At 53.0% G+C, this 22,850-nt stretch overlaps 1 protein-coding gene across 2 annotated transcripts in view; it reads right to left on the reverse strand.

Annotated features, from left to right (window-relative positions):
* The window catches only part of KCNQ1 (potassium voltage-gated channel subfamily Q member 1), a 321,454-nt gene that overhangs the window by 225,790 nt on the left and 72,814 nt on the right, over window positions 1-22,850 (reverse strand). For both annotated transcript variants that reach the window (XM_084770356.1, XM_084770357.1), the window contains 8 exons: window positions 17,329-17,455; window positions 16,810-16,888; window positions 16,279-16,375; window positions 15,436-15,576; window positions 8,960-9,070; window positions 7,849-7,944; window positions 5,619-5,741; window positions 4,483-4,624 (listed from right to left, as the gene is read on the reverse strand). In XM_084770356.1, the coding sequence (XP_084626482.1) occupies window positions 4,483-4,624; window positions 5,619-5,741; window positions 7,849-7,944; window positions 8,960-9,070; window positions 15,436-15,576; window positions 16,279-16,375; window positions 16,810-16,888; window positions 17,329-17,455 (916 nt within the window). The remainder of the gene's footprint in view (window positions 1-4,482; window positions 4,625-5,618; window positions 5,742-7,848; window positions 7,945-8,959; window positions 9,071-15,435; window positions 15,577-16,278; window positions 16,376-16,809; window positions 16,889-17,328; window positions 17,456-22,850) is intronic.

Below are 22,850 nucleotides of genomic sequence, written 5' to 3' on the forward strand. Positions count from 1 at the left end.
AAATCCTGGCCCACTTCTTGGGACGCTGAGGCTTCTGTGAGTCATTTGTGACAGCCGGGAGGGTGGTTAGACGTTTTGCTTAAGCCCTTCCTGCCAAAGTCCTGCGCGAGGTCACGCCTGAGGTCTAGAACATAGGTGCGGAAGGCAGAAAGAGCTGTAGGCAGATTATTACTCTTCACTCGGGCCTTCCCTTCCCACCCCCTGATGCGGCACAGTGGGAAGACTGAGAAGTCACAGAAGACCTGCTCCTGCCTCTGCAGCTGCCATTGGCTTCACTTTTGGAGCTCCCCAAGGCTAATCTGTAAACCACCTGCTTCACACTAACACGGACACCTGTAACAGTCCAGGACCTCGCCACAGCCAGCATGGCCCAAACGATTGAGGAGTGGGTTTCTAAATCTACTGCAGATGAGTTCTGGTCTCCTGTGTGGAGAGAGCTTTCTCTGACACAGAAAAGGCTTCTGTGTCTAGCAGCAAGTCGCCCCTGTGCCCTTAAAAAAAAAATCCACTCCCTCCAAATGCCTGGGCAAGTTTTGCATTTATCTATGATAAAAAGCGCCTCTAGACTCAGCCCCGAGGGCTTGTAACAGAGCAGGTGCAACAGGGCAGAACACATTCTGCCTGAACCAGGTGGCCTGGGACTCAGCCTAGCTGAGGAGGCCAGGAGCCCTAGACGATGGAGAAGCCATTGTCCAAGTTCAGCCCTGAGGAAGCTGACACTGACAATCCCTCTCAGCTTCCTGCCATGCTTCTCTACAGGGGCACACACCTATTTTTACTGCAAGGTAACCTGGGCCCTGATGCTACCACAAAGAGACCCCCTTCTCTTACCAGCTTCCACCAGTCCAAGTCCACCAAAGCTGTACACATCTCCACATCTCCACCTCTCTCTCTCTCTCTCTCTCTCTCTCTCTCTCTCTCTCTCTCTCTCTCTCTCTCTCTCCCTCTGTACACATCTCTTAGGTAAGCTTTATAGAGCATCCTTAGGACATATGTGTGCCCTTGGGAGGTCCCTGCATGATTCTGGGCCTTTGTTCAGTCATCTTTAATTAAGACCCACACTGCAGCCTACCTCTACCCATAGCATACACAGAAAGGAGAGGTGGAGTTTTTGCACACCATGAACAGGTGTGTGTTCTATGTAAGGATAAGACGATGGGTTCCTAGTTCTCAAACACAGATGAGGTCCAAGTCCTGCTTTGGCCTGGCACTAGAAGTCAGTGTGATAGCTTGGGCTCTGCCTCATGGGAGCAGACACTCTTGGGCTTTCCCAGTGATGGTATTCCCTCCCCACCACGGGATTAGCACCCTGTCTCCATGCCAGAGTGCCCAAGATTCCCAAGAGCCTCTTGGGTAAGGAGACTTAGGTATAGCAGGTAACCCGAAGGGTAAGGGTTGCCCCAGGTCCTTAGAAGGGCCAAACCAGTGGCTCAGTCTCCAAAATCTGGTGGCTCTGGACTAGGCTGACTTATCTCATTAATAGAAAGAGACGGCGCGGTGTGAGAGCATTCCGCAAGCAGGGCTGCTTTCTCCTCTCGTGTACCTCATTAACATGCCACAGACATCACTACGGACTTCATAACACTAAGCAGGCTGAATGGACGGCAGGGACACTGCTGCCCCGTATTCAGAAAACATCAAGTGATGCTTCTCCTGGGCAGGCACAGGGCTGCATCCCTGCCGCCTCTGCTCACACCCAACCTGCCCATTAGCATTAGCAGAAAGCCCCTATTTGCATTGAGACAATGGTCCTGCCCCTGAAGCAGAGCTGCAGGGGCACTGGGCATTTGTTGGCACAATTGCCCTTTGTGCCCGCTCCAGTGGGCAGGCGGGGAGTATGTCCCAGGGGCTCATGGAGATGTGGCCAGCCCTGAGCCAAATCCCCATGCCATCTGATGAGGATGCAGCAGCTTGGCGCTCAGTAGAGTGGGGCCCAGGCTGGGTCCTGACAGACGGGATGCCTAGGATAGCCTTCAGGAGCACAGAAGAGCCATGGATTCTTTCTTTAATACTTCCTACCCTCCTGTCAAGATGTAGTGGAAGAAATAATGACACAGGACACAGGTCAGCTGCCCTCAAGACAAGCTGGACTTGGTAGGTTAAGGCCCTGACACCTGTGAGAAGAAGAATGAGGGGACAATACTGTTGGTCACCCTCTGCTATACCTGAAACTGTCCTTACAACTGCCAATAAAGCTGGAAGTTTCTGGTGAATTCTGGAACATTCTACTTAGTCACAAAGCATTCAGGCATTGGGAAGAAATCTGAGAAGGGAGGAACAAACCTAAATGACAGCAGAGTGGTGGTGGTGGGGGGGGGCGTGCAAAGTGTCAACACAGGGGACAGTGTTGCCCACATACTGTTGGTCTAGACCCTTAGTTCCTACTCTACCCAGCATGCAATATCAGTGCCTACTTCTTACTGGGCAGAAGAGGCTGGGCGTGACTCTTGGTGGCCCAGATCCTGAAATAGGATGTCCAGTCCCTACCAGGACACTCAAACTGAAGCCTTACTATGGAGCCTGGGACTCACTGAAGGTAAGCAGGAACAATTCTGAATATTCTGACAGCAGGAACCAGGACCACAGGAGCCAGCACTAGGCCCTGGGTTGCCTGTCATTGCAGGAGCAAGCAAATAGTCAAGGGGAAAAGTGAGTTGAATACCTGTGTCTTTGGCCCAAGCTTCTACCTCTCCATCTGGAACAGGGCTCTCCCCAACCTCAAGTGTCGAGGCCCAGCTATCATTTCTTTGTGCTTTCAATCAGGTGTCCCCTCCACCTAGGACTGACATCTTGGGCAGGGACTTTAGGAATATTTGCAAGGCCTCTCCTCCCTGCCTTCGGAGGAGTGGTTCCTGGACTTGCCCAACTCATGGGTACTCTGGTACCTTAGATAAAATAGCACAGCATTTGCCTAGAACCTTCTTGTACCTCATGATGCATCCAGATTCCTCAGAAGAACAACTGCCGTGTAATCGTGTGTAAATGGATTAAGTCAGAGGACGCAGAGCTTGCGCACACTGTGTGCCTGGTCTATTTGCCTCAGCACACAGTCTGAAGAGGAAACAGCCAGCAGGACAGTGTAAGGAGCTTCCTGGGAGACGCTGAGAAAAAAGCATGTGGTGACTTGAGCCACATCGCGGTCCTGGTGATGGCTTACTCTCTCAATACCCACACTGACTCAGAGGAAGGAAAAGACCAGAACTGTTAAGATTTGAGTTATAGACAGTGGCTAGACTCACGCACCCTGAGGTGGGCACTGAAGTTTTCAAGCGAGACACGACGGCTGTGGGGGAAGTTGCTTCCATAGCCACCTATGCTGTCTCCCCCAAGGCTGACAAACTCAGAGAGTCCACTCTGCATCTGATGGGAGGAGTGTGAGAATCCCAGACCCACACAGCCCTGTCTCATGTGACAGTGCTCAACAGTACGCCATGATAATGGCAACAGCACACGCACCTCCTGAGAAGTGGCTGTGGGACCTTTCACTCCCACTGCGGTCCCCTGACACAGCACCAGACCAGAGGAAGGACATGTCAAAAGTGCCCTTAGCCTAGCTGCCCTGTAACTGGTGACCCAGAGGCACTTCTGGGAGCATCCTGTATTCCCACTGTGTGGCCTGGAAAATATGCCTGACCTCTCTGAGTTGCCTTCTCAGGTGTGTATTGCAGAGCCTCAGTACAGCCTTACAGAGGCAAAACTCACCAGGACCCAGACATCCAAACCCTGGACAGGCCTGCATATGAAATACCTGTCCTTGACAGCGCTCACCCAATGCAATATGCCCTCATGATTTCACCAGCCACAGGCCCTCTGGGACCTGCAGAGGCCTGATCTCTACCACCCTCACCTCTGGGCTTCCCTCTCAATGGGTGAGTCTCCAAGAGGTCACCATAGGCATTTTTCAAACTAAGAACTTGGGTACTGAAAGAGAGAAGCCCAGTGAATGGAACATGTATGTACCTTCCCTCTGTGGCCAGATCATGACCCCTAAGTCAGTTGTAGGCATCCTTTCAACAGACTGTAGTGAGGATCGCCTTGAGAAAGACTAGGGGAGCATGTCTTCAAAGCTTCCAGAAGTTTCTGTCTATTCTACCTTCTCTCCTCCTCAAATCATGCTTGGGAGCATGAGGGCATATTGCATTGGGGTCAGTGCTGTCAAGGACAGGTATTTCGTATGCAGGCCTCTCCAGGGTTTGGATGTCTGGGTCCTGGTGAGTTTTGCCTCTGTAAGGTTGTAGCGAGGCTCTGCAATACACACCTGAGAAGGAAACTCAGAGAGATCAGGCATATTTTCCAGGCCATGCAGTAGGAATATGGCATCCCAAGGTAGACAGTGACTACATATGTGCTATGGGGCCTTACGGACAGAGTGCCAGGAGTGCACTAGGGGTAGGTGGCATGGAAGCTCCCCACATCCAGGTTGACCTTTCTTCTGGGTGAGCACTGAGTGTCCTGCCCCTGCACACATGTGAGCTTGCTTACCTGAGCTGTCATAGCCATCAATGGAGAAATGGTCTGGCCTCCGATCCTCTGGGGGGTCATACGTGATGTGAGGGACGTTGAACACCTTCTCTCCAGGACTCATCCCGTTATCCTTGTCCAGCTTGAACTTCTTCCTCTTTACCTAAAAAAAAATTCCACACGAAAAGTAGCAGTTCGAGGGCACCATCTGTCAGGTCCTCAGCCAGCACTAGAACACCTGTAGAGCCCCAGAATCTAGCCTTGAAATGTGTGCCCTTGGGGGAACTTGGGTCAGGGGCTGAGCTCCAGTACCCACAAGCATTAGTGGAATGGGACTTCATGGTGCTGGTGCAGCTGGAGGTTGCTTGGCCTAGTGTGGCCTTCTATGAGCCACAGCCTAAGAGGAGGGCAGACAAAAACAAACAGACAAACAAACAAACAAAACCAGTAGACTGTAAATATGCAAGCTTGCACCAGGGCAGTAGGACTGAAGGTCAAGGCAGCAAAGTATGTGGTGATGCAGTGCAGGCCCTAGAGCCTCTTTAAAGAGGTCTCCTGGAGAAAGCGGGCAGGGGGGTGGGAGTAGGGGGGCAGGTTGTGTGAAGCCAGGAAGAGCGTTCAGACAGACGGGAGAGCAAGTTCAAGTGTCCATGGACAGTTAGAAGCTGGGAAGGTTGTCTGTTCAAGGAGAGGGAGGGCAGGGGCCAGGAAAGGGAAGAGCCCCAACCGTTTCCTCATGGCTCCAGGCAAATGACGGGACTCCTGCACACAGCTGTGGGAACCTGCTCCTCTGTGGTCTAGAGTGCTAGAACTTTCCCCTTCTGCCTGCTTTAACCCAGCAAGGAAAGCTCAGCACCAGGATCCTCTCCTGCGTGAGCTTCCTTCCATCAGCTGATGGAGCTGTCCCATCCTACCCCACAAGCACCCTCTTTAAACCTATCATATCCTGGGCTTGGCATGGCCAGTCCAATATGGCTCCAAGGGTGGGGGGGTACGAGGACAGCAGGGATCAGGCACAGAGTAGACTTGCCCTGACCTCAGAATGAGGCTGAGACCCCAGTGAGCACTACACTGAGTGGCAGTACCTGGGTCTCATGCTCGGCTTCCTGACCTGCTAATACGCAGTCCCCATCCTGTTGGCTGGGGAGGCTGCTTACCATGACAGACTTCTTAGGCTTGGGGCTGGGGGACAGCAGATTGTGGCTCCGAGCAGGCTTCCGGACATAGATCTTCCAGGTGGAGGAGTCAGGGTTCTCGGCAGCATAGCACCTCCACGCAGTCTGAATCAGGCAGAAGGGAAAGAAGGGAAGGGTCAACGGTCCAGCCATTCAGCGGCACCTCTCAGAGAATCATGAGCTCCTCCCTGAGCCCTGGGCCCAGCTTGTTCCCACGCCCCTTCCCTGACAGCAGGACTTGCCCCTCTAGGCCTAGGAAGGAGACTGGCTCATGCATTAAATATCTATCACTCATAGCTCAGACGCTACCAAGGCCTTTGCCTGTTAGGGGAGCCCCTCCTGAAGGGACCTTGCGCAAGCCCCAGACATACAGAGATGCTCAACTAGGACAGAGTTAGATGACCAGAATTTACTTCAGAGAGAAGACTGTAGAAAGGGGCTGCTCGGGGCTGTGTGAGCACCAGCACAGTGTGGAGGAGTAGAGCCCCAGGGACCAGTGGAAGGTGAGGCCTCCCAGGGTTTCAAGTGCTAGCCCTGTGGCTGTGAGGAGTCTCTCTGGTGACTGCAGATGAAGCTCCTGGCCTACATTTCTAGAGGGAAACCCCCTCCTCATAGTCATCACAGCAAGACGACCTGGAGAAGACACTGGAGGGGCCTGGAGGGGCCAAGGGAGCAAGAGGTGGGAAGGAACAAGTACCAGAAAGGCTTCTATGGGGACATACCATGGTGGCTTTGTCACTACAGGCCCCATGAGCATAAGAACATAAAAACTAGTTGAAAGTTCCACATGCTGGCAAGGCTTCTGAGTGACAGCCCCACACTATGATAGGAACACAAAACCCAGGCTGGAGTACCTACGACATGGGACAGTTTGGAGGCCCTTTATGTCCCATGCACACCCTTTGTGGGCAGCTCCATGCCTCATGCAGCCTGCAGCTCCCCATGGCATACCCCCGTGTTGCCTGGGGCTTCCCGCTCCCACCAGTAAGAGCCCTGGCACATCTTCCACTGTGGGTGTGGCTTTTGAAGGCGTCTTGTCCACAGACCATGTGGTTCCTATGCTCAGCTGAAGAACCAAATAACTGCCTGGCTGTGTTAATGTGGCCAAGGCGGGTTAGTGGGTTTGATTTAAGGTTTTCCCCAAATGAGAAGCTGTGGGGTCAAGCCAGGCCTGAGGGAGCACATGGCTGCAGCTGCTGGCCTCAGGCCTGTTGCTATTTCTTCTTGTCTATACAGAAGGTCCAGGCCTAGGCAGATGGTTCTGGAAGGGCATCAGAGGGACAAGTTGAGGCCCAGGACTATGCCAGAAGCTTAGATAAGACCACAAGAGCCACAACCCTTGAGAAGGGCTGTCCTTCACCCCGGGGCCTGCCCAGATCAGAGAATTCAGGAGACAGGCCTGTAGGGGTGTCATAGCCAGTCAGGGCCTACCAAAGACACTTGATGCAGAGGGGCTCACACAGTGAGCATGGCCATTATGCTGGTTAGAGGGCCATGTCCATGTGGATGCTGCCTCATGGAGAACATCCATACTCTGGGCCCTTACCTGACCACTCCTCAGCTCTGTTAGCAATGAAAAACTAAACAGACAAAACAAAAACCCCACGGAGGTCCAGTTTCTAAGTGGTTTCTCTGGCATTGAAAGGCAGTCCAATTCTCTAGAGAGCTCCCAAGGGCCTGTAGTAGCAAAGCCCACCATCTCTTCAGCTACCTACCTCTAGAACCTTCTTTCCCTGTTGCTCTCAGACTGTTGTCCCTAACACCCAGGCTTCTGTGAACTGTGCTTCCTGTCTGTTTTACCTGCTGCTCTCACCTGTGGCCACTGGCCCTAAGGGATGTCAGGCCTCTCAGAGGCACTACCACTGTACAGGCTGGTTCTTGTCCTGCTCAGCTTCCTCTTTCTCTCTCTGTCTCTCTCTGTCTCTGTCTCTCTCTCCCTGACTTATCCTTGTCCCCAGAGGCTGAGTGGCCATGGTCAGGTCTTGCCCTAGCCTACAAGTATGGGAACACCATGGGAGGTGAGACTCCTGAATCCCTGTGCTCATCCTGTCATCCTAATAGTGGATACTTTCCCAGGGAGCCACCTCCCCATGGAAGGAGCCACAGCAAAAGGACCCATGCCTCTCAGGTAGTGGACACTGCTGGGAGTGGCTCCAACAGCCAGACAGATGCAAGTACATAGCACTGAGAGCCCGCCAGGCATGGTGCCTACCTGGATGAGTGAGGCTGCGGCTGGGATCTGCCGATTGAAGTGCTTCTGCCTCTGCTTCTGCTGGACCTTCAGGGCAAACCCGGAGCCAAGTATCCCCTGGTAAGGGACAGAAGGTTTCCACTGTCACACAAGCCATGCTGGCGAGTGCCCAGCAGAGGACAGGGTCCCAAGGAAGAGTAAAAGCCAAAAGCACTCTGGAGACCAGGTTTGTGCAGTGCTTAGGACTGTGACAAGGAAGGCACCACCAGAATGTGGGCCCAAGACACAACAGATGGCACACGAGGGTACACTCGAGGCTCAGCCTGCCTGCCAGCTGAATCCACTTCCCAGGGCAGATTCAACATTAAGCCTGACTCCAGAAGAGGCCTGAGTCTCTTTACCCATTTCTAGGTACCACCAGTGGGAAGCCATCAGCTTGTGCCTCTGGGGCAGAGGGAACCCCTAGGGGAGCAAGAGTTTGAGGCGGTCCCCAGCAAGGATCCCACAGTTACTGCAGCCACGGTGGCCAAAGGGAGCAGCAGCAAGGAAAGGATGCTTGCCTTGGCAGGTGGGGGCCATGCAGGGGACACACATTGTATGTCGTGACCTATGCCTATGTATCACACATGCACATATAACAACATATAACAGACACTTGAACACATCATCTCCCATGTGCTACAGAGACCCATGCAACATAGATACTATATGGACATGGAACACATGTGCAAGTATATGTATATATATGGCACACATGAAATCACAAATATGTATTTATAAATAACACTCATGTACACATACACAGAACATATGGTAAACACAAATACTCATACAGGTAACACATGTATACAGTATATATACACAACATGTATAAGACACATCTACATATATATATAATTAGTGTGTCCTACATAGCACACATGTGTGGACATAGGTCTGTGATTTCTGGAAAAATCATGAGACAGAGCCATTCCTAGCTGCGGAGCAGCTCCTGCCCTGTCTGCTCCCCTGCACATGACTGCTTCTGTGAAGTGCCATGACAGGCGCCCTCTCACTCTACTTCCAGGGGTGCCCAGGAGTTGGGGCAAGGATGAGTGGGCAACAAAGGAGAAGGGTCCTCATGGGCACCTACCGCGGGAAGTGCAAAGAAGGATATGGCAAAGACAGAGAAACAGGAGGCGATGGTCTTCCCGACCCACGTCTGGGGTACCTTATCCCCGTAGCCAATGGTGGTGACTGTGACCTGCAAGGAAGAAGGACTGTAGTCAGCGGCTGGCAGGCAGAGAACCTCAGGAAAGACACCAGCCCCACCCAGTGACTTGATGACAAAAGAGACCAACCTAAAGCCCCATCCACCAGGGCAGTGAGGCGCAGCTCCGAGAAGGTGCCAGGGGCAGCAATGTGGAGAGTTGGGTCCAGTTCCTGAGCCACCTAAGTCCCTTAAGTCCTGGCTGCCACAGATGGCCCAGCTCTGGGGTTACAGAGGGCTTAGGGGTGTGCAGAACAGGCAAACAGCTCAGAGCCCACCCACAGGAGCCAGGCTTCCTGCCTCACCCCAAGGCGTCCTGGCCACCGAAGTTACAGTGCACTGGCCCCCAGGAGGCCGGAAGCTCCCACTGAGGCCAGCAGTCCACAGAGCCCCAGGATGGGGCTGACACACTGCTTCCTGCCACCATCCCAGGGAGCCAGATGTTTCATTTTTCCTTTTCAGAGAGAATAAGACAAGGCACTAGCCTTCTTCTCAGTGGGAGAGCAGCGTCCAGGGTGTGCAGTGGGACAATAGGAGTGAGGGGCTACCCCCCCAAGACCACCCCCCAGGCCACCCCCTGCCAACATCTGAGGTTTGCTCCTGGGGCCTCTGATGAGGGACTTGGGGGCCCACCCTGGCTGTGCCTGATTTCTAGGTCACATCACGAGGCTGCCTTGGGTCTGCTGGGAGAACAGCGTGGTCATACATGCACACACAGCCACCGGGGTCATAGCACACTGTCCAGTCAGCCCTTCAGCTAAGGCGGGTCAGTGTGGTGGGAGAACTTGCCCTTTCAAGGTCTCTATAGCCTGCTCGTTCTAGGCACCTAAGCTGTCACCCCCTTGGGAGTCAGGTGACAACCACCCAGCCAAGACCTACATGAGAACCCCTAACAAGCCCAGCTTCCCATCAGGATGAGCAAGGATGAGACCAGGAGAACAACCATCTAATAGACGCCAACTGAAGTGAGGCCCAGAAAGGAGCCGCAAGATCCCCTCCCTAGCACCCTCCCCCCAGCCATCACTGCCCACTCCATTCCCAGACAGACTGCTTTGGACCATGACTGTTCCTCCAACAGCCACTGAGCAGGATGGGCACCCGAGAGAGGCATTGGGGGGGGGTGTCAGAGGTGACTAGGCACATATGAGTGGACAGGGAGTTACGTGCTCACAGCACAGGCAAGCAGCACCTTGACCAACTAGAACTGGGGAGCAGAAGACAAGGACAGCAGGGGTGACCGACCCCACAGTGCCAAGTTTGCTACTCTGGCCAAGTGTGCTAACAGGTCATGAAGCAACAGGTCAGTTTCCCTGGATAGCAAACAACAGAGCAGCCCATAGCTGGGCCCAGGCCACCGCTGGGCCACCCCTGCAGTGCTGCAGCAGGCAGCAGAGGCCACGTACTGGTGTTTCCCACAACTGCCCACATGAAATCTTCCCCACAATGTCATCCTTAAACAAATCCATACCGCACACAAACAGAGGGCATGGCAAGCCATTCATGGCTGGACCCTTTAAAGGGACCACCCTGTTCTACATATGTGGGCATAGAGTTGTAAACGAGCCTCACATGCAGGCACCCGTTCGCACACATACACATGAGGGAATATGTACACTGACTGAGCTGAGGCACCATGAGGGTGCATGTACACACTGCGTAAGTTCACAAAGGGGTCTAGAGGGCCTTGCCAGGACTGACAGCCAGGGCACATGCTGTCCAGACATCTTACACGTGCACACGCGAAACTGCACAGACAATGTAAGCTGAAGCCAAGCCACTCTCCTGGGAAGGAGGGCAAAGCTGCCAGCAGGCTGCTGGATGACAGGGCTCAGGGGAGCTGGAGCTCCTTACTAGTGGTGTCTTCCCAGAGGGCCTGCACCCCACATGTGAGAGCTGTCCCACAGCTGCCTTCTCTAGGGAGCCAGGCACATGACAGAAGCTACTTATGTAGGCAGACCTGGGCTGGAGCCAGTTCAAGGTCCTCTGGGATACATGGCTTATTTTAGGCTAGCCTAGGCTACATAAAACCAAGTCCATAAATGGAAGTGGGGAGAAGGGAGGGAAGAAAGGAGGGAAGGGAGGGGGAGAAGAAGGAAGGAAGGAAGGAAGGAAGGAAGGAAGGAAGGGACAAACATCCACAAAGATGGAGGGGTAATGGCCTAGACTGCAAGCTGGGAAGAAACATAGCTGAGTGAGGAAACTCCTTATGCAGGTAAAAAGACCCAAGGCCATTCCTTTTTTCCCTAAGGTCTTAGCTGACCCTCCACCCCAAAGATCAGGAGTAGGAAGGGCCCAGGGCAGTGGTCCTGAGTGAGTGCTGTCCATCCCCCTATCGGAGGGCACCTGTCTACTGGGACCTGCTTCCTTCTCACAAGCCAAAACAGACCTCTTCATCTAGCCCTTGAGTCCTCACTCCCAAGTGGCCTGTCCCTGTCAAATTGTTTCCCCCGCCACCCCGCCCCCTGAAGTCACAGACACAGCAGTTTTATAGAGCTCATTTTATAGAGCTGTCTGGAGCCTGTTCTCAAGTCTCCTGAGCCGATGAATAGAGGGGACCTTTGCAGGACCCAACCGACATAGGTCACCTGAGCCATACACACCTGCCTTTACAGATAGCTAGCTGCCCCAGTGATAAAACCATGCCCCTCGTCCCCATCCTCCTTGAACTGGCCCCAGGACCAAGGGGAAAGAAACTGGGAAGGACTTCCAGAACTGGTGCTACCTGGTCCCCTCCCTTGAGTCTAGAGGTGGTTTGGCCCAGAATCTCCTACCACAATCATTCCTGAAGCTTCCCTTCTGCAAGTTCACTGACTTGACTCTATTGCCCAAAGAGACAACTTGACATTGCCCAACTATAAAGACCCCTCCTTGGGAAAAGCTCGCTAGCAAGGGTCCTGGCAGGCCCTCTGCCTTCGCTGCATGATACTCATAGAACCTACAAGGAAGACGAAAGGGCTGAGTGCTATGAGTGCTGGCTCCTGCTCTGGCCTTCCCCGCTCCAAAGTCCTGAAGAATGACGCCTCCCACCGACAGTTCCACAGCCTTGCATGTGACCATGTAGGAGACCTCCCTAGCCCAAGGCCCTTCTTGCCTGGCTCTGCAGGATGCAGTCCTGCCTGGGAGGTGGGAACTTTTCCAGAGCCTCCAGGTGAGGAATGAAGCGCCGTCAGACTGGGTTTTTTTTTAAGGGACTGAAATATAGGGTGGGTTTCCAGCCTGTTCACTTGAAGTTCTGTATTTAGCCGCTCGGGGTAAACAGCTTAGCAGCTGCCTGTTTTCAGAGACCCCCAGGCACTAAACAGAAGAGCCTGTGTTTGCAGAAATGGTGTTTTCCTGCACTCAAACCATAATATAAACAAATGCATTCTGTTTTGGGGGTAAAGGAAAAGTCTGAGGAGCTCCTCAAATGCTTTACAGCCACACTTGGACATTACACTAGGGGGTTCTGGGTTCTGGAGACTTCACACCCATGTGGTTGTTGCCAGTAGAGCAGCTTTGCTTTCCATCTGTAGGAACCCACAGCTGATGAAGACAGGGCCACTCCACAAAAATGCTGCCTGGGTACCTATATTCTGGACTTATCTGTGTCCCCCACATGGCTCAACCCCATCCACACCACCACCACCACCACCACCACCACCACACACAGACTATGGCCTTCTTCAGAATTACAGCTTTCCTTCTGGGTATCCTAATCCAATGATGTGTGTCTGTGTGAAACACAAAGGATGCTAGGCCCACCAGAAACCAGCCTTCACAAAGAGAGGCCCTCTCTAGAGCCTTCCAAGTGAACATGCCTCAGCTTTAGACTTTGGTCTTCATAGCCATGGGATCTCAGCAGAACGGGACAAATTTAATCCACCATTGGATGGGCTTCCCTGCCTGCATTTATCTGATTTACTTGCTCAGTGAATAAGCACTGGCCAGCTGAGGTGGCTTCATCACAGACTCAGCAGGCTAACGGGTAAGAGGCGTTCCCACCCGTGCAAGCATGCCTGTATGCCCAATTTCTCCCTCAGTGTCCCTTAGGGGAAGCTAGTCCAGCTCCCAGGGTCTAGCCACCACCCTTTGGGATAGGGGATGGATAGGGCCTGAGGCCTAGTCTGGGGCAGGCATAGCAGATAGAAGAAAGGACTGGCATTTAAAAAATGCTCTCACCTGCGGAGTTCACTTGACAACCCCCCCCCCACATTAAACAGATGAGGAGCCCAGGGGCAGGGCAAGGTGGGGCCATACTCCCCTTGTGGAATGAGGGGAGACAAAGGAGATGACTGTTCATTGGCTCAGGGCTACATTACTCTGAGCCTAGCTGCCCTGTCCCGCAGCACTCAAGTTCTGATTACCCTAGAGGTGCCAGGAACATAGCCTTGGGCTACTCCCACTAGACAGCTGCAGAGACAGCCACTGAATGAATGGGGGCCGTTGGCCCCCTGAGCTGGGTGCAGCCAAGGGCATAGGGCCTCATGGGAACAATGGCCAGGCCAGGGTGCGCTGTGGCCGAGGCCTGTGCTGCAGCTGACGGAGTGGGCCGGAGCACCGGTGCCAAGCTGGGCACAAAGAGGCCGTGTTCCTGGCCGGCGGGCGGATGTTTGCACAGGTGTGGGAGTGGGGGCGCCTCTCTGCCGAGGGCTAGGGGGCCAGAGGCTGGGGGGGTTGGGGGGCTGGGAAGCAGCGCCTGCAGGAGGCTGGGAATGTGGGCAGGGCAGTACCAAGGCTGGGCATCACTTGTCAGCCACACTGTGGGCCAGTCACCTATTCACTTTCTGCTGTGTCTTGGCCAGCACTGCCCGTCTCCCATCAGAGAATTCTCATTTGGAGCAGCTTGCCCCCCATGCAGGCCCTGCTACATCCCTGGGATGTGTCCTCCTACCACAGGCAAGCTTCCTACTAGGGCACTGAGCTTCTCTACCAATCCTGCTTGGTCTTGTCATTCTGGAATATCTGGGGACATCAGCTCCCAGAAGGAAAGGCAGAGGCTGAACCTGGGGACCATCTCAACCTGGGAGCTTCTCAGAATGTCCTTACCTTCCCAAAGCGGTTTAGAATGCTGGAAGCTTCCAGAACACAGACTTAACTCAGCCAATGTTAAGAGCTCTTGCTGTGTGCTCTGCTTCCTGGGGGCACTGGGGAATTGTGGGAATGTGTGTTTGTCCAGTTTCCCATCCACACCCCAATCTAGAAGTTCTGAGAGTAAGCAGACCTCAGAGACTGTTCATTCCTGGTTGCAGTATTCATGGGGCACTCAGGCCGGGGCCCGAGGCATCTGACACCACCATAGATGACTGCTTGGCCTGAACCAGGTTCCCAGAGTCTGTGATGGCCCTTTCTGTAAGCTGCCACCAACCAGCCAACCTTCTCACTAGCCTAGTAAACCAAGCACAACGTCACAGGCTGAGAATGCTGCATGAGATGGAGCTGGTGCCGGCATCCTCAGTGCCCTGCTTCCAGGGGAGGGCCTGAAGGCCATGCGGCAGCTATCAACTTCTGGAGGATACTGGAGTCAGAAGACCTCCTGGCTTTTAGGCCATGGACACCTGGATTTCTTCAGCACCATCCTCACTAGAACCTCTCTATCTACCTGACTCCCTGGGGAGTCATGTCACCCCCCCCCACACACACACACACCTACACCCCCCCCCACACACACACCTACACCCACCCCCTACACACACACACACTGGCCTGCAGTATATTCAACCCTAGCTTGAGAGGTCATCTGTCACACACCAGGCTCCACACAAACTGGCAGCTCAGCAGGTTTGGAGTCACCTAACCCAGGAGGCTCATGACCATCTTCGTGACTTAGGGCCCGGCTGGCACTCACACTTCTGATGCCTGGGGCAGTTAAAGACTTTACAGATTTCACATCCAAAAGCCCTTGCTTCCTTCTCCTGGCTCCCAAGGGCCGTGATGGTACTATGCCATCACATGGCTTGATCCCTGGCACAGGTGTGTTCCCTGGGTCAGCATAGACACCAAAGGCATGCAAAGTATGCATTTGACCCCTCCCTGCACTCTGAGTCCAGGACCCTTCCAGGGTAAGGATCACCACAAGGTTGAGGTGCTGAGTACCAGGATGCAAGCCCTTGTCCCACCAGCCAGATGGGGCAGAAGTTGAAAGACAACAATGTTCAAGTTTCAAGACAGGGACCAGGGACCATTCACTGAGGGTGCAAAAGGGGGTCCATGTGGTAAGCTTCAAATGCAAATTTTGTGGCTCAAAAATTTTAATTCTGGAGTTAGCAGCCTCAGTAGAGGAGGCAAAATATTGAGCTAGTGGAGTCTAATTCCCTAACCCCAATTTGCTCCTGCCCATGTGTCTCCTACCTGAGACACCTCAGCTAAAGACTCCAACTTACCACGCCCCACCACAGAGCATCTGCGTAGCTGCCAAACTCGATGTGGCCGGACTCGTTCACTGCATCTTTCTCAGCCAGGTAGACAAAGTAGGAGGAGAAGATAAGACCCAGAAAACCAATGTACAGGGTGGTGATCAGCTCCTGGGAACAGACAACACAACAGCCATGGTCACATACCCTGTGGGTCCACAGCCCCATGAGTGTGGTGAGAATGCCTTGGTAGAAAGTTACAGAATTTGCTAGGTTATTCTAGGTTGTCTGTAGCCAGCTACACATGCAGAAATCACCTTCCAGAGTAACTTAATTTTTGCAACTCTTAAAAGTGGCAGGTAGTGCCACCTGGCAGGGAAGCAGGTTCAGCTATCACCCTGAACCAGCCACTTGGGTCCATGCAGCTTCCTCTGTTCCCATGACAGGATAGTGCTTAGATCCAGCTGACGCAGAAGACTCTTTTAGAAAAACCAGTTCCATCTGGAAGGTATCTGGGGGCACCAGCATGCACCACCCCTGGTTTCATAGGCTTGATTTCAGAGCTCCATAAGTCTGTTCTTCGTCTTACATTTTCTTTTGTCCTAAGCCAGAAGGAAGGTGACAACAGCTCTGCATTCTTGCCAGGCCAAGCATCCAGGCATCATGGCTGTGACGTAGGTTCAGGCTGGGAAGGCGCTGGGGTTCTGGACTCTGTCCTCAGACCCACATGCCTTGGTACCTGCCTAGCCCTGGGCCACTCAGCTGGGGTCCAGGTGCCAAGCTACCACCACCCTTGAGTCCTGACCTTGCGAGTCTCCAGCACTCCTGCTATAGGCTGGCCAGCTCTGTCCTGCCCACACCAGGCTCACTCACCTGGCGATGAATGAAGACTACAGAGCCCAGGAGCCTCCAGGTGCCGCCCTGACGATCAACGTGCAGCATCCGCAGGATCTGAAGGAAGCGGATGCCCCTAAGAAACAGGAAGAAAGGGGCTGAGAGGTCCATGGTGGTCACAAGAATTTGCTTCCTATGTTCCTGTCCCCACCAAGCCCCCCAATGGGCAGAGAAGACACACAAATGTCACTTTGCCCTGGGGCCATCTTACTGCTTCCTACAGGTGCCTATGAACCTTGTCTCCAGGAGCCCTTCTAGATAGCCTTCTTGGGGAGGCCTAGGTCACCCACATTACAACTGCACAGGCAAGGTATCATCTACATCTTAGGAGCTAGGAAGTGCTGGGGTCATACCTTGAAACCCGAGTTGCCTACTGTCTCAATACTATGAACTATGGCCACCCTGCCCCTGCCCCACCCTCCATGAAAGGGACGGTGAGACTACAGCTTAAGAGGAGGGTGCTTTGTGGTGGGTCCTGTCTCACAGAGAGAAATGGAAGAGCCAACATACCTGATAGCTGATGTGGCGAACACTTGCCCCTTGGAGCCCACACAGAGGACAACCATAGAGGCTACAACCACGATGAGGTCTGTGGGAAGGGCAGCTGGTCATTATTTCTGGCATTCAGGAATCTGGGGAGGGTGTATTACCAACCACATGGGGGAAAGGGAAGGATGTGCCACTAAAGTAAGATGGGACCCAACAACCAAGGGTACAGGAACAATGCAGAGGAGGGCCTATGTGTACATGTCAGTGTCTTTTCCCAAGCCAAAGTAACCAAGAGCCTAAAACGTATGTCAAGCCATGCTGAGCAAGGAGGGTTAACGAAGCTGTGGCTCTAGCACTGGGGAACTGAGTGTATTTCCTACTGGCCTTAGGGCCTCCCTTGTACAGGGACAATAATGTGATGGTGGCGAGGGGCGTGTCTCAGTCCATAGGGACTCTCTGGGGATGACTTATCATGGGGATGCTCTTTTCGATCTATGAGTGTAGGGTGGAGTGTCTACAGGATGACTAGGCAGGACTCACCAATGATGGAAATGGGCTTCCGGGCAAAGCGTAGCCGGCCCCAGATGCCCACATACTTGCTGCGGCAGCCTGCAGACCAGAGGCGGACCACATACTCTGTCCCAAAGAACACCACCAGGACGATCTCCTGAGGAAGATGGCAGTAAGCTTGTATCAGAGGCCACCACCACTCTGGCTGGACCACCTACACCCAGACTACCACGCCAGGAGTCTCTGCTGAGACACCCAGGACTAGCAGGTTCAGGCGCCCCTCTGTAGTAACAAGTGGTGCCTATGAGTGGCACCCACCTGGAGAGGCCAACACACTGAGGCCAGAGACAGTAAGAGTGGATACTGGCCAGCTGCTACCCTCTGGGGAAGACACCAGGGTCAGGGTACAATGGCTGGGTCAGGCAACACAGGGCTGACATCTGTGTTGTCCAGCTTCATGGAATCCATAGAGCTGAAGCCCTGCACCTGAAAGTGAGGGTTCAAGGACAAGCGTCTCTGGAGGACTGTTCTCTTTTCACCTCAGAGCTCTGCCTTACTCTAGAGACACTATATCCACCCCCTGTGGCCTTTGCTGAGGTCTGGGTGCAAGAATTCCCCCCCCCCCCCAGTCCCTCCAGAGGTAGTAGAAGGAATAAAACAAAGGGCACGGGCAGCATCGGGTGTGAAAGAGCTCCCCTACATCACTTCACATAGACCAGGCCTCCCCCAATGTATCCACATGTGCCCTGAAGTCAGAGTGCTCTGAAAGAGAGGGGTTTCCTAGCTAGAGGAACCCAGGCTATCATCCAGGTGGATAGACAGATTGACAGGTGGTGAACAGATAGAAGAGTAGATGAGTGAGTGGACAGACAAATGGATAGGTACATGAGTAGATGGATGGATGGATGGATGGGTGGGTGGGTGGATGAGCAGATGGATGGGTGAGTAAGTGAGTGGGTGGATGGGTGGGTGGATAGCTGACTGGCTGGCTGGGTGGGGGGTGGGTGGATGGATGGATGGAAGTAGATAAATACGAAGGCAAATAGACAGCAGATAAATGCAGGGGACGGCTGTGAGAACCAAGTTCAAGAACAAAAGTGGAGCCACTAGTTTTCTTAATAAAATCAATAGCTAGACAGAGGGCTCCTGTCACCTGGCCCAGCCTCTCACCATGATTTAGAATGCAGCTAGTGGCAGTCTGTCACAGCACTGGGTGAGAACTACTGTGCTGCTTTGTGTTCACACGGCCTTGACACAAATGAAAGGGACAGCCACCAGAGGCCTGGCCATCAACATGAGAGGTCAAGGTGAGGCTGGGGCCTTGCCTTTGATTGGTGAACAGCCTCCCCCTTTTCCATCCTTGACTATCTGCCTCCTCAATGAAACACTCAAAGACCCATCACATGCACGACAGTATGTGGAGGCCCAGGCAGTGGCTGGCTTGCTGTAGAACAGTGATACTAGTAGCCTGATCTGGGGTGCCCGTAGTCTGCTGCCAGTCTGGGTTCTTTCCCAGATCCTGCCACAGGGTCATTGTCAGAGAGGCTGGCTGTCCTGAGTGAGAATCCCCTTCCTGCTTGCTCCATCCCAGGGCAGCTCAGATCTGGTCCTTAGTCCTGCTATGGCATGAACATGTGAGTGGCCAGTTTACAAGTGTGTAATGGGGGTGATTTGCATGTGAATTACAGCCCACTGTGGCCCTCAAGGCCTCTAGCCCTGTCCCAGCCCTGTGCCACAGCTCCCAGCCTGGCTTCATTGGTAAGAGGCCCTTGGGGAAGGCCTGGGGTGAGGAGGTGAAACCACTCCCACATATGTTAGGGGACTGTGCAAAGCCACAAACCCACGAAGCCACAAAGCATTGTGCTGCTCGGGCCTGCTTCCAGCTGGCTCCCTGCCTGCCTCCCTCAGGAGCCTGGCCCTGGAGGGGACTTCCTCTTTGATGGGTGACACTGGCTGGCCCTGCCCCCACCAGTCCCCTGCCTGAGAGTCCACCATCAGTGGGGGGCTCAACACTGCCCATTATATACAAATACTCTTAATTAAGGCAAAATAATACACCACCTGGCTCGTGTTCCGGGCAAGAGCATGGTCTAATGGAGGCATGAGCTTGGGAGATGTCACACCTCCTTCCTTGTGAGAAAATAAACATTTGTCCCATGAAGTGAACTCATTGGGGATGGGGGTATATGTGGTGGCTAAATGTGACAGAACAAAAGGGTGCTGGCAATGCCTGCCGAGCCCAGTTTGGCTGAGCATAACTGGGAGGATCCATAGTCTCCTTCACTCCAGTCAGTGCTCAATATTGGCCTGTTGAATGAATGAATGAATGAATGAATGAATGAACGAACGAACGAACAATCCGTGAGCAGGTGTGTTGCAGGGATATCCATTCACCTTTGTTTCTTGAGGCCCTGAGCCTGTAAGGCTGTTGCCGAAAGTACCACATGTATCTTTGGTCAGCATTAAAACATATTCCCAGTTCCCGCCGTAGGATGTGACTCGTGGGAGACGGCATGCCTGACCGTGAGAAGCCCCTGGTTATAGTACTAGCCCAGGCAGCAGGCTTCTGTCCCAACCCCTTGAGCCATGCATCACCCCTCTGGCTAATCATCTAGTGGGGTTTTCTTACTTCCAGATGTTTGTCGTTACTCTAATACCTCCTTGGCGATGGCGTCTGACGACGACAGGCGCCTCCTGACCTAGTGCGTGGAGGGAACCCCGTTTTGGGATTGGCCGTGTGAAACAGCAGGTCCCCCTTATACAAATCTCCAACTCTCATTCAGCGTGTGGACACAGTGTAAAGACTGGATCCAGAGGACTTTGAGCCCCATCACCTGCTGAAAATGGCCGGCTGGTTATGTCCGGGACAGGCAGGGCTGAGTTAATCAGTAAGGCCCAGTGGCTTGTAGGAAGGGGGCTGGTGGGACATACTCAGATCCAGTGTTTGGACAGAGATAAAGTGTCTCCATTACCATCAGCTTTGCACGTGTGCTGGGGCTAGGAGGGGTAGCCCTCAGACCAAAGGTCATGCTGGGACTCCAGAGAGGGTTTGGCATTTGGCAGGGGTGTTGAGTTTGTAGGAGACACACTGTGGGGCAGTTTGACCCAGGTTACAACCCCCTAGTCCTCAGCAGGCTTAGGAGAGGCTAACAGCCTCTGTAGAACAGACCCCAGGGTTGATGTCAGCTGTTGCCCCAGCACGGTCACCCTCAGCCCAGGCAGAGGCAGGCCTGAGGCTCACCTGTCCTATAGAAGTAATCTAAGTACATCTCCAGTGCTGAACAAGAGGCCTCAAACTTCTCAACAACAGAACACGTAAATACTTGCTACTGCCCCATACCTGTTCTTATGGTTCACTTGAGGCCAAATGCTATGGACCACCACCCAAAGGATCTCATGGCCAAGTGAACCCCTAGACCTCAGGCACATCACATTCTCTGGATTCCCCATGTCCTCAGAAGCTTGGTGTGTGGTATACACTCTCTTACCAACACCTCCCACACACACCTTCCAAGCCCTGCCTTGTTTATACCATCCCAGACTTGTTACAGCCACCTAAAAAGCCAGTATGCTTCCCCATAAAAGTGCCAGTCCAAGGCACCCAGCATTGTCCAAGCCCCCTAGAGGGCCTCCCAGAAGAATCTACATGCTGCCAGAACGAAGGACTCAAGGTCAGGGGACATTGATGGAGTGTGGCCCTGAGCTCTGTCCTAAAGATAGAAAAAAAAGGGGGGGTTTGTCCTTGGGCCAATGAGCCAGAGCTGAGACAAAAGGCGAGAGAACACAGTGGCCCTGCCCACCCTGACCACTGTTCCTTGGACTAAAGCTAGGCTGAAGCCTGGCTACAGATATATAAGGGACAAACTGAAGCATAAAGCCTGCAACTTTTTCTGGATTCACCAAGGCAGGGCCCCGCCATGTCTCTTTCCACACGCAGGGAAGAAAGCCCATGAGAAAAGGATACTACTTGCCCAATGAATAGACTGACTTGGGACCAAGGCAGAGGATCTCACCAGCAGGGTAAAACCACGGTCGCAGGGTTTGGGAGTTGACTCTGGCAAGTGAGGCTAGCTGCCTCTCAGAGGGCTGACTGGGAACATGAGGACAGAAGAGGGTTGGGGAGTAGCCATCAGGAGGGATAGTATATTCGAGTCAGTGTCTTGTGGGATCCGGCACAGAAACCAATGTGTAACAGGAAATAGCCTAGGGTGGAGGGTGACCTAGAGACATAAGAGCCAGTTTACCTAGCCAGCTGTGACAGGAAGTGTCCTGAGTAAGGATAGAAGATGAGCCTGGATTATGTGCTGGTCCCAGCACCCCTATCCTGGTGGTCATCTGCGCATGACAGGACAGCTAGAGGTTATGCAGGTGAGTCTGGGCTGATCGTGGGTGTGGGGAGATACAGGAACCCCGACTCCAACATACTGGGTGCTTGTTAAAGCCCTTTAGAGCCTTGGGGAATTAGAGAAGGAAAGCAGGGGCCAGAGCCTAATTGCCAGCCACCCCTCCTGAAGCTCTGTCAGAGAAACAAGAGGGGGTGGTCTAGTGACATACGAGTGCCAGAGCCAACAGCCAGAGGTTTGGATAGGCTCTGAAAGCAACAGTCCTTAGAGCGTACCTCTTGCAGCATTCCACAGCCTGTCCCTTTGCCCATGTGCTGGTCCCAACCCACATGATATATCCCTCTGCCGTGACCAGGAAGCAGACCCCAGTTACAGTCTTGTTTCCCATGAAGTACATGTGGAGAGTTGCATCTCAAAGAAATGATTCACATAGCTTAAAATTATTTTTCAAAACAAAGCTATAGGCGCTGAGGTTCCGCTGATAGTGTGCTTGCCTAGCATGCATGGCCCCCTGGGCTCTGTTCCCAGCACTGTATAAACCAGGTGTGCTGCTGTGTACCTGGATTCCCAGCACACAGGGGCATGGAGACAGGAAGTTCAGTGTCATCCCTGGTTATGCTGAAAATCTGAAGCCAACCTAAACTAAATGAAAGCCCTTCTTAAAAACAAAAGCAAAGCAAAACAAACATACCAAAGATGACAACAACAACAACAACAACAACAACAAAAATGCTTTAGAAAGGCAGGCAGCTATTTGATGGAGAAGGCACACAATTAAGAAAGAATGTCCACAGATATAGACGTTCTATGTCATTAACTGCAGGAATACAAACCAAAACAGACGCCGCTGTGTCCGTCCAATGTTATCAGGATGGTTGCAAGCAAAACACGGACAATGGCAACAGTGGCCAAGGAGGTAGAGAGGCAGGGCCATCATACACGTCTGCTTTTGGGAGATACTAGACCCACGATGCTGAAAGCATGGCTCATTGGTTCCCAAGTCATGAAGCACCCACTCAATTCTTCTCTAAACAAGATTCTGTCTTTAAAAAAAAAGCAGTAACCCAGAAAAGAAATTGCTGGGCTGGGGAAGTCAGGTATAGTAAGTATAGTACTTGCCTGGTGTGCCTGAGGCCCCGAGTTAATTCCCAGAATCATACAGAAATGCATCAATAAAAAGAGAAGGGCCATTAAAAAAAAAAAAAAAGA

Source organism: Acomys minous, assembly GCF_964271855.1.
Source record: "Acomys minous genome assembly, chromosome: 2".
NCBI lineage: Eukaryota > Metazoa > Chordata > Mammalia > Rodentia > Muridae > Acomys > Acomys minous.